We start from the raw sequence: 12,000 nt of genomic DNA, 5'->3' as shown, positions 1-12,000 counted from the left end.
ACCGGCCAATGATCAAAAGGCGCGATGCGTATCATCGTCGCGCCAAATTTTCCTTTTACACGACGCTCCTGTTGCTCTGAACCGAAAACAGCCTTCCTCTTTCGCTATTTTGTCCGTCTAATTTCTTTAGTTTATTCATGTTAGCACTTAATGGAGAAAGGTGCTCAAGCACGGCCGCTAAATATCGACAAAAAAGAAAGTAAGAATGAAGTCAGAGGGTTGTCTTAATGTTTTGACTTATAATGTATATCCAAGGACACTGGGAAAGAGAGTGTGTGCGCATATATAACTGACAGCAGCGCGCGGTTATTCAATAGAGTTCGCTCTTGGTTTCCTCTTGTCTTCCTCTTGCCGCTCTCGCGCAATTCCAGCAGTCCATCATGAAGGTGCTGTTCGTCTGTGGGCTCATCTTGGCTGGAGCTTTCGTCGTCAAAGCTGGCCAGGAACTGTGCGGTAAGCAAGTCTAAATGGTACTTCCATCCCCATTTTCATACAGTTGGTCATTGGACCGATTTTGGTTGCGGATCTCGCCTTTTGCCACGAAATCCTGAACCAAATTTGGGCCTAACTGCACACAACGTAGACTTACAAGCCTACATGCTTCTGGGACTTTGCTCTAGCCAAGCCTGTTATTCATGCCATCTCACCCGTCTGCTTGTATTTCCCAGTGGCGCTGTATGTGCAGATGACGGGAAATATCTTATTTCTTCGTTTTTGTTTTACATATTTGCTTTAGTAAGTTCGGAGTCTGGTATGTAGGATAGTTTTCGAAACACATCTTCTTCTGACTAGTATTTAATGTTCAAACACTTAACGCACAGTCGACCTAACACAGAATGATAACTAAAATCGGTACAGGCAGGCAAGAATTTTAGATAAACACAAAATGCGCGAGAATAAGACACACCTTAATGATTAATGCTCGTAAAAACGAATTCAAGGTCAGCGATTGTAAAAGAACCGTCATCCCGATTCTCCACAATAAATGACATGAAAATGTTATCCACAAAAAGTCCCTTCTTATTGTCTTCAATTACACGCAAGTGATTTTAGGTTCAAAGAACCTATGAAACATATATACGTCTGAAAATAAGCCCGGGAATTTGCACATATTCCAAATACCACAGCTGATAAAATTTTTGGGGCTTGTAGTCCATGAAACAATGTGTAAAAACTCCCGCAGGTTATCAAATAAATATTTGCATGTGCATGTTCTGTAACAGAGGCGACATAATTACATGCGACTACTACAATTAGCTTCAAAAGATAACGATTATCTTGCCTCATTTTTGCAATCACCGCTTGTACGAACTAGGCTTGAGCGCTGTCGCTCTAATGCGATTTCACCAGGTGTGTCTTTCAACAATCACAATTGGTGGTTTTTGGGGCCTTTTCCTTCTTCTGTTCCTTCTAGCTTCAGTAATGCACTCAACCTTCTTAAACCTTGTTTTTAGGATTTCACCCTATGTAAATGTGGGCAAAAATTATCTGCTTTGTTGCAGATAGAAGATCACAGCCCTTAATAAGTCTCCCTTTTTTTTTTTTTTTGTATGTGCAACGCTGACGTTAGAGAATTGGGTACTCTAAACCTCACTGCGCTAGTAGACGGGTCTAGTGGCCATTGCACTTAAAAATAAAATGAAAAGGGCAACAAGCTTTCGGCCATCAAGTCTTCCGGTAAGCTTGAAAAGAAACTTTGAGCTTGACACTGGGAGAAAAATTCACAAATTATTAAATAATTTCATATTATTCGAGGTCATACTAACAAGAAAGAGGACATTGCCTCCAGTGATCCAATAATCGAATTAAGCGCTTTGAAAGCCATTTAAATTCTTGCGGCGTTATGAAGGCCCTTAAATTGCTTTCGACATCTTTGAGTAATTGGTGCATGCGCGTCGGTCATTCGAAAATATTGAGCGGGCACATTAACTTCTTTAAGGAATTTTTTTCATAAACGGTGATATTATTCTTGAACCCCGAGCGTCTGACGCGCCAATATAAGACAGTCAGGGTTCCCACCTTTCGTCGGGCGTATTCTGTTTTGCTGTCTTTTGTCGCAGTAATAAGCAGAGGGAATTCACTGCCTGTCTTGGGGTATCATTTGCTACGTAATCAGTGAGTTAATTGGCCAAATGAAGCTTTAGCATAAAAATAGGCCGTTTTCTCAATTTCTTTTTATGGAAAGCTGAAACCAGAGGGGCCAAGGTGTCGAGCGCCACAACAACGCCGCGAAGCTCTTGATGTTCTCTCTCATTCTTCTGAGGCGCACAAAGGTTTTCTCTCAACTTGTGTTCCTGTAGCTAGTCTTGAAGTTAAACCGCTCTTCGGGCAGGTGTCCGTGGTGCCCTCTGCTTTCAAAAACTGCGCGCCGCCGCGATATAGAAGCACTGGGTGCAGGAAACTAGATGGAGCGCGGAACCGAGCTCTTGCATAACACGGTGATATCAGATAATATATTGGACTGCTGCTTTTTGTTTTCTCTTCACAGAGCTCGACCACGACCAGATAAAGGAAACGCTGAAGTGCATGAGTGAACACGTCAACTCCGAGGTATTAGTCAATCAATTAATCGGCGTCTTCTGCTTTAGGGCTTCCATAAGCACACTGTGGAGGCATAATGCTTAAGTTCTTTCTGTTACATCACCTGCTTCGAAGTTTTTATAATGCATTATTTTCATCGCAGCTCAAGGGAAAGGCGGCTGAGATCATCCACAGCCAGGGTGATAACCTTGCCGAGCTTGTTAAGAGGCAGTGCGAGGCCGAAGTGGACTTTGTGAGTGCATCGTCTTGATACTTTTTGCTAGCAAATCTCTTATACAGTTGCGTTGGTGAATGCCTGCTGAAAACGTTGCATGCTTTGTCTGGAGCCTTTCCAACGTTAGCACCACCGGGCTGGCGCAGTGGTTAGGGCGTTCTACTACTATGCCCGAGGATGCAGGATCGAGTCCCGGCCTCGGCGGCCGCTTTTCAGTCGAGGCGAAAGCTAGGCGCCCGTGTACTATAGATACAATGTAAGTGCACGCTATAGAACCACAGGTGGTCGAAATTTCGGGAGTCCTCCGCTAAGGCGTCTCACAAATCCTGAGTCGCTTTGGGACGTTAAACCCCACAAACCTAACCTAACCTAACCAAACAAAACAAAACATTTCCAGCATTACACTTAGGTTTACAGAAATTCTGAAGGCATTGCACACAGAAGGTTCCTTAAGTCTGTTCCACGCGTACTATGAATATATGTATAACAAATGTTTCTAATTCTTTGTCAGCCTGAAGTTGTCCAGAATCGTAAATTCTTACGGCGGCGCTAGTACAACAGAGGCCCTTAACGTGGCGTTAGCAATTTAATTTCTGGAACAGTATACTATAGTATTTTCATGTGAAGGGTGAGAACCGGAACTACATTAAATGAAACCATTTGAAATTTGAAATTGTTTGAACTTCTCACTTTGCCATTCTTCAAATGTATAAACAGCTTCAAATCAGTAATTTAATAACTCCTTAGGTGCAATATTATGTGGGTGAAAAATGTGACCCGTTTGAGATTAATGCCGCATTTTATTTACAACTCCCTATTTCATGAAATGTGAGGACTGTCGAATGTTGGCAAGCTGCCATTACCAAGCGCATTTACGCATGTGCTCTAGCGTTCACATTTGCGTCGTTTGTGCGGAGTCAGATCCAATGAATGACACTACGAATTACTCATTCACCGCCAACGCATACGTCGGACTATACCAATGGCCGTGACTGCATAGAAATGTCTTACTCAATCTGATAAGTCTTTGTATCGCAAGAAAAAAATAATGGACATTTGAAGCTCCGCATTGCCACTGGAAAGCGAGATATGACGAAATTTTATTAAAAAGCTGTGTGACGAGCCTACATGTTTTATAATTAAAGCCAGATAAATACATAAAAGTAGTGAGGAACGGGCTTATATGAAGACTGCTGTGTGAAGGTGGCTTATCTGACGAAACATGAAGGGACGCCTGGTATCTTACTCACTGATCAGTGCGAAATAAAATCTGGGGCTTAAGATAAGCAACAATTTTGTTTTTCAAGGGGCTGACAGTAAGCAAATGGCAGTATACAGTAAAAAGAAAACAAAATCTGCAAACCTGGAACAAAAGAAATTTTCTTTCTTTCTTAGGTTGAGCTGCTCAAGACGGCTTTCTCCGTGAGTACTTTTTCGTTAACACTTTTTAGTTTTTTCAGTGCCTTCCGTGCTTCTTTTGCGCCGAACTTTGACTGAAAGTGTCGTCGATTTTCAGTTTTGGAAATAAACAGCACCCAGAGGTTTTAATCTGCCTTCTCAGGAACTCCTGGTGCCGAAATGAAAATGCAAACTGAAGCTTTGTTCAACCCTCCGGCTTTGCACGGCACCGTCCACTAGTCCCTTTAATCTTGCCGTTTCAATACCCTCCCCTACAGAGTTTCACCATATTCTTCAGTTGAGTGCGAGGGCATCTTCTATTGCGGAGAGATAAGTGCGCTCGCTTCAGGGCACCGATGCAGTACCTGGGGCAGTCTTTGTGTAAGCTTTCTCAGCTTTTTTCAGAAAAGCCCTTGACAGTTGAGCCGGATGACGGCTAAACATCAAAGGGCCGCTTATCACGGCAGACTGAACACAGTGCAGCACTCTTTTAACCACCGGATGTTAAGGGGTACGCGAGGGTAAAAAAAGGCGCCGTACTTGCGAGAAAAGCACTTGGCGAGCTAGCCGAGGTAGTCGGTGGCTTGTGCAATTACGCGCGAATCCGTCTTGGAGGAATGCCACAGAGCTAAGGAACAAAAAGAAAGAAAGGAAACTGGAACAAAAAAAAAATGCTAACGTCAACACTGCAATACGTGCGTAACAGTGTCATCAGTGTCGTGGTCGCTGGGGTGAATGGACATGCACGCCGAGCTTGCCAGCGATAAGCCGGATGGATGTAAACGAGGGCGGAAACGACGTTGCAGCGCAGGCCGGACAAGGCAGAGGGAAAGCACTAAAGCCGATTACCTGGCCAAGGTTGTCTAAGAGAAGAGTGCGTAGCGGCATTGCTCAAAACACACAGAGCTCATTTAACCTGAAATGTTGCGAACTGTGCAGTTGCTTACTGAAACGCGTGTTCGTTTCGTGCATTGAATCACTAAATCAGGGCGAGTAATTAAATTAAAAGATTAATTGATGAAAAGACCATGAAAAGGCGCTTTTTCCAGAAGCAGGGGTACTTACTCTAAGGGCTAGTTCTCTTCGGCGTATTCGTTTTTTTTGGCGGCCGCGGATAGTTATTACAGACTCCTCGAAGCACGTACTATTGTAAGTGTAATCATGGGTGGTTTGAAACTCAATTGCTACATTATTTAAAGGTATACGGAATAAAAAAATTGCCGCCGAGATTTCCGGCGCAGATGGTATACCTATCGCATTGGGAATGACCAAAACAATCCACTTTTTGGACAGAAATGAGCGGAAAGTAAGTATTTTAATGAATATTTCTCAAATCTCCGCACCTAGCGGGCTCCTGTGAAAGCTCTGACAAAACCGGATATCACATCACAACCATACATGGCAGTAATTGAATTACAGTAATGAAATTACTGTAATTTAATTACTTTTCTCGGCAATTTGTAATGTAATGAATTCCTTTTTCGGGTTGGTAATTTAGTAATGTAATGAATTACTTTTTGGCAGTAATTTCGCAGCAAAAGTAACTAATTCCTTTTTAAATTACTTTTGCTAAAATGCGCCACTACTCCTTCAATAGGCTGGAGCTGAAAACTAGTTTGGAACGCAGCGTAGCGCCACTCCCTGTTGCGTCGGCTAGGGCACAGTGGTGCCTGGTTACACTCAACACCGCGGGGCGAAGGAGGATTGGGGTTGGGGGAGATAGGCAGAAGGGTCCATGAGGTGAGGCACCGTGGCTTGAGCATTACAGAGCAGTGAGCACAAATGTGAAGACATTGATTCTTGGGACTGCGGAAGCAATGAATAAGCTAGCTTCTTCGGGCCCTTCAAATGGCGGAGACAGCTCCGGGCCAGCAAGACGCTGGGTTCGCCGGTCATTTCAGGACCGTTCGACCGTATTCTTTTTTTGCGGTAGTCTTGTTTTTGTAATGGCACGTACTGTAGGAGAGAAGGAATAGCTCTCTGGGATGGAATTTGGCGGGAAGACGAAAGATTGTGTGTGCTTCGCGTCTGGAGAACAAGTTGTTGTTTTGTTTACTAGCTTTGCTTAGTTTTTGCATGGATGGAAACTAGAAAGTAATTTAATTACTCAGTAGAAGTAATTGTAATGTAATTTCATTACTTATTGGGAGCAGTAATGAGTAATGTAATTTAATTACTTTTCTGCGATTTTCAGCAAAGCAATTAGTAATGTAATTTAATTCCTTTTCAAAAGTAATTTTGCCATGTATGATCACAACTACCCCCATCGCGGCCGGTTGCACCTGTTCATTTTTCCTTTCCCCCGTGGCACTCACAAAGCGCAGGGACGAACGTGCTTTTTTTTTTTTTTTGCTGCTCGTGTTCCCTCCCAGCGCCGCGCCCTCCGTACGCGTCACCCCCCCCCCCCCCCCCCCGACCTCCCCCGTGCGCAGTATTCCACACTTCGCAGCATTGTGCACGGCACGACGCGGGGGATCCGACACTGAGTGTAACTGGTCAACCAACTTCAGGTGCGGGGCCATGAAGTTGCTGAGTGTAGTTGTGACGTCACACCTGTTGGCTCACAGTCGGAAGCGCGCTGCCTCTGACCCCGTGGCCGCTCAGAACACGTTAAATATACAGCCATCCGCTCAAAACTAACCCGAATTATGTGTCTGTACTAGTGTAATCATGTCCTAAGATTGTGATTGTGGTGCTTTTTCTATATTCTTGGATATGTGTTCAGTATACCTTTAAATGTTAGTTCATTGCTTGTGGCTAAAAAGAGTACAGTGCGACCCCGTTTACTCAAACTCGCGATCATCGTAACTCAGTCTGCACAGCTGGTCTATTCAAAACTGGACTCGCTGCGTTTAATGTAGTTATTAAGAATTTGCTCTTTAATTTATTCTAGGTGCTAGCAGAAGTGTCTAGCGAAAAGTGGGTTCTAGAACACTGGCTTTGCTTTTGCATGCATGCAGCTTCGTCATTGCAATAAAAAAAAAAGTAACGAGCTTCAGCACTTAAGGAGAGTCCGCTCTGTATGCTGGTAATGACAGCCGGAATAATAAAAGGAAAGCTTACAGCTAAGGAGGCTTGAGCTTTTGGGTATGGTCAAAAACAAAAGGCTATTTAGAAACATATACTTTATTTGTTATCCCCGCTCCGGCGCGGTGGCTGAGTGGTTTGCGCGCTCTCCTATGCTGATTCGGGAGACTTGGGTGCGATTCCGGCAGTGGCGGCTTAGTTCGATGGAGACGAAACGCAAGGCGCCTTCCAGGATCAGGCGATGTCAGTGCACGTTAAATAACCGCAAGCGGTCAGAATATCCGGAGCCCTTCCCTAAGGCGTCCCCTAAGCCTGTCTGAGTCCCTGAACAGTTAAGCCCCATAAACCAAACCAAACAAAAAGTGAACTATTTCTGACCTGTCGTTGCATTTATTCTTTTTCAGGAGGAGGAGGCGGAAGCTATCAAGGAAGCTTACAAGCAGTGCAAGCCTGGTCACAGTTAGAGGGGTGCTGGATGACGACCAAAGCGTGTGATGCACTGTTCGGAACACGCTTGAATGCAAATTTTGTAGGCGGGTAGGGGACGTGATTAAATAAAGGCGGACATTACACCGATCCACTTGTGAATTCGAGAAATCATTTCGCTACCCTGGCGAGGCCACATGGTCATGCCAGCTTAGGCGTAAAACTGGCCTGTGTGCACTGACGCTCCCACAACTTTTAGATGCAAAACGCGATGGTTGCTCTCGGGGGCATCGCTGGATTTACATGGCACTACCACAGAACATTTGGAGGAATTAATGTTCAGAATGGTCGATTAGTATTTAGTTCTCTTGAAGGCCGTCGAAATATCAGGCGAAATCATGTATTCGTAACAGCGACAGCGACTCAGCTACACGTCTCTCTGCAATCATAACAAGCGCGAACGTGCTGCGCTTTCTGCCGCAGATTATGCGAGAGGACTGCACATGTATCAAGTGAAGGCATAGCCGCCATCTCTTAGTCTTGCAAGCATCCCAATGCCCACTTCTGTCGCTACGTTCAATGGCCTTTCCAGGAGTATACCTATACAAGCCACGTCAATGCTTTGGCGGTGGTTTTACAAGGCTCACATAGTAGGAAGGCTGCGAAAATTTGCATTCGTGACATGATGACAGTTCACATCGCGGCTTCAACTAAGTAGCTTCGGGGCGTATGGCGAAGGTTTAGAGCAAATCAAGAAGAAGCAGTTTGTGTTTCAGTCAAGGTGGCAAACAAAAAGGGATTTCATAGCACAACAGTATGTCAAACAATCATGACACTTACTGGTGACCGCAAGGACAAACTTAGTGCACGGGGGGTACCTCCAGAGCCGCAAGAGGGCATAACGTGCAAATCAATTAACCTCCATGACGCTGAAATCAATAAAAGACTTTTGGTGGCCATGCATGGTTTATGTAAAGTTCTTGAATTTGACGAGCCCAAAGATGACAAAATTTGCAGGTACAGAATCTGAAACCTTTTTGTGTTAGAATTTAAGATGGTAAAGTAATCACCAAATAAATTTTTTTTTAGGTGTTCGCAATTTTTACAGGGCACACAAGTGGACAAAGCCTTGATAGAGACGTAATATGTAGGAGCTTTCCGTTTCGAGCGAACGAACGGTTGGTTAAAAGAAGAAAACCAGTGCTACCGTATTTAACGAAGCATTATTTGATAGCTTTCGATGATGCACGCCTGCAGCGTTTGGGCGAAGCGATAGGCTATCCGAAATTTCGGAACCAACGACGCACTATCGTTTACCGGCACTCTTCTAGCGCCATAAGGAGAAGCCTGAACTTTGTGGCGTTTTAGTCTGTGACTGCATCCGCATTTTATATGATACCGCAAAACTACTTGGCATGCTCTACACTCTAAACACAAACAAGCCTATAAGAGAATAAAAAGAAAGTATCATGTCTGCTAGGGCTGTCGATATCAAAACAAAGGCATGCTCCGAAGCCCTGGCGTACGTTTCATCACCAAAAAGGCGAAATAGATATTTTCGGCAAAGGAAGCAGAAGCTCTCGCTGTTACAGGTATTTTACCCCAGATTTCGATTTCATCTAAATGCGAACCGCATGGTCTCTAGTGCCGAGGTTAAATGTCTTCTGCGATTGTGCTGCCTTTAGCTTATGTTCCTGCATCAAGCATTTTATTTGTTTGCTGTCAAAAATTGAAAAACAAAAAATAAATGCATGAAATAAATGCTTTTTGTGATGGAGATTTGCCTCTGTTGACAAAAGTATGTAGAATTCTGAATATTTGGTGTCCGCAAATCTACCCCGAAGTTTGAAAATAATGCCTAGCTTCTATAAGGAGTGCCCTAAAGGACAAGTTGCTTCACTTTTAATTACTCCCTTATAGGGGTATTCGCGCTTAGATGGTACCTACCAGCTTCGTGTATTAGAATAATTCAATTTTGTCCAATAGTCGAATAAAAAAAAATCAGCTTCTCCTTAATTTGTATCCAACCATATAAATCCTTACGGAAAGTTTGCGAAAAGGCAATTTTTGACCATTTTGGACAACGTAGTACAAGCTCCCGTGCGATGTGTCGTGAGTCCACTGGTGGTATTTTGGTCCTTTATACTGCGCGCGCTAAACCGACAATTTCGCACAAGGCTCGCCCTTTAGCGGCAGCATTTTGACAGTCGTCTTTCAAACAATTAGGTTTCTCTATAACAAAGCTTTCAGTTTTCTGTACCGAAACTCATTGTTTCTCTTTAACGAATTTCCCTGACTGATGTTCCGCTGCACAGTAAGAAGGCGAGGGACAGAAACACGCGCTTACTTCCCCTAACGGTTCATTTGGGGCTCACAAAATTTATACATGAACGAAAGAGGTGAGAGATGATAGTAGCGAAGTGTGAAATTTTACCACGTACCTTGTAAAAAAAAAAGCGTAAACCAAAAACAAAGCTTAAAAGCCTAAAAAAGCCTGTGAACACGTTTCACTCATCCATATACAGCCCTGTTTCTAAGAATGCGGTCTTTTTTTTATAGTGACACTATTATACTTATCTGACCCACTGCCATAATATCCTGAATTACCCGGAACCTTCCGCTACGCATTGCTCGTAGCCCCGATCGCATTAGGATGTGAGACCACATGAATCAAACCAGAATTAGATGCTTCACTCCCCTGGCAAGAGCTAATTGGCCCGTAGACATCTGGTGCATGCCTTTCCAGCGGTCGCCTTCAGTTTCGATGACACTTTTTATTGTTTTTCACCACATTGTTTAATGGGACGGGAATGGCATAAGGCTTGGAAACACTCTTGGGGCTGAACGCTTGTGTAAGTGCCAGTTTTGCGACTGCAGGTGCTAGCTTCGTAATTTGCCTTAACCAACAGGTGCAGCTGCGGCCTTTCATTTTGTCTGAATGTTGTGCAACCTCTCCTAAAAAGTGTCTTGGAGGTTGTGGGGATACACGTATATCCCACTGTCCCTTCTAACCAGCGACGAGCGCGGCTGAGTCACGAGATGACGCGCGCTCGCCAGGAGAGGGTGGGGGAGAAGGCACTTAGCATTTCTCTCGCTCCCCATACAATGCTCTCCCTCGCTCCCCAGCATCGCACTGGTAACCTAGGGAAGGGTAACCTTCCAAACGCGAGGAGAAACAACTTGCTTCTCTCGTTTGGTGCCGAGAAGCAACCGATTACTCGGTATGCAATACCGAGAAGGATAAAACCGCGGTGCCCGGGAGAGGAAGGTCTCTTGCCTCGCCTGCACCCGGAGACCCTGGACGGATAACCTTGACCCTCCCTACCAGTGGACGACTACGACGACCCGGTGAGCCACCCGAACTCTTATGTTATCGGATAGAACATTCTTCCGCAGTGTGTATGGTTGCCTTGCGTTAGGGTTAATAAATTGTTACCTAGCGTGCCCAGTTCGTTGCATATTTCGTCCAGACCTGCCGTGGCTGCGACTTTGCGCCACGGGTTGGGGACACGTGTCGCGTACGAGTAACGCCTGCGTGCAGTTGGTACGGGAGCTCGCCTACCCGGCCGGCTGTGCATATTTGTGACTCCATAAGATAATGTATTTGTTGCTTGTAATAAGCAACTCTTAGCTACAAGTTCGGTGTTCATAAGGGAGCTCGGCTGTTGCTTCAAAACTAAAAATAGCACGCCGTCACCCACTAGGTTTTTAGAGCGAAGCTCTTTGGCGCCCGTTCCTGGGTTTCGCGTCGTCATCGTCGTCGGCGTCGACCGCGTCGGCTTCGTAACCAGGTCCGCCCCTCTTTCATCGCACCAGTTCGAGCCAGCGCTTCGGCAACCGGAGCCTCGCAGGAAGAGGAGAGGGGGGTACACTCAGCGGTGAATGATGGGGGCAGGAGCGCGCGCAGCAACCGGAGAACACGGGGAAAAGAATGGGGGGGGGGGGGTCGCTGGATGCAGCGCTAGCAGCAACTGACTGATGCCGCTGCCGCCGCTAGCGAGTCAAGACTACGTGACTGCGTAGAACACCGTCGCCGCCATGCAAAAAGAGGAGGAGGGGGTCTCCCCTCTTCCTGCGTGGCGGCGAGGGTGCTCTCCGGTTGCTGAAACGCCGGCTCGCTGTCAGCGGATCATGGTGCGTGCATCCCGTTCTCACTCGCTAGCGGCGTCAGGGGCATCAGTTAGTCGTGTCTATGTGTTCGTCGCGCAACGTTCCTATGGCCCACGCGCTGCTTCCCGCAACCTTCCGACAACTCAATTGCTCTCTTTTCTCCAACTACAAAGCTTCTTTCATGACAACCAAGAACTGTTGGTGGAGTGTTTCTTGATGGAATACGTGTGAAAAATTAAAAAACAAGGTGTCTGTAATTGGACACACGTGTCTTGCTCAAAATC

At 45.4% G+C, this 12,000-nt stretch overlaps 1 protein-coding gene across 1 annotated transcript; it reads left to right on the top strand.

Annotated features, from left to right (window-relative positions):
- The first annotated feature begins 94 nt into the window (after positions 1-94).
- Positions 95-7,756, top strand: LOC146203962 (uncharacterized). Its single transcript, XM_084586041.1, has 5 exons — positions 95-453; positions 2,489-2,550; positions 2,684-2,773; positions 4,151-4,177; positions 7,585-7,756. Exons 1-5 carry the CDS (start codon positions 381-383, stop codon positions 7,642-7,644), a joined length of 312 nt encoding a protein of 103 aa, XP_084442167.1. The 5' UTR covers positions 95-380; the 3' UTR covers positions 7,645-7,756.
- The last annotated feature ends 4,244 nt before the right edge of the window (positions 7,757-12,000 follow it).

The sequence above is a fragment of the Amblyomma maculatum genome, chromosome 1 (genome assembly GCF_055883805.1).
Source record: "Amblyomma maculatum isolate TAMU_Amacu chromosome 1, ASM5588380v1, whole genome shotgun sequence".
NCBI lineage: Eukaryota > Metazoa > Arthropoda > Arachnida > Ixodida > Ixodidae > Amblyomma > Amblyomma maculatum.
This window is presented reverse-complemented; position numbering and strand designations above follow the sequence as displayed.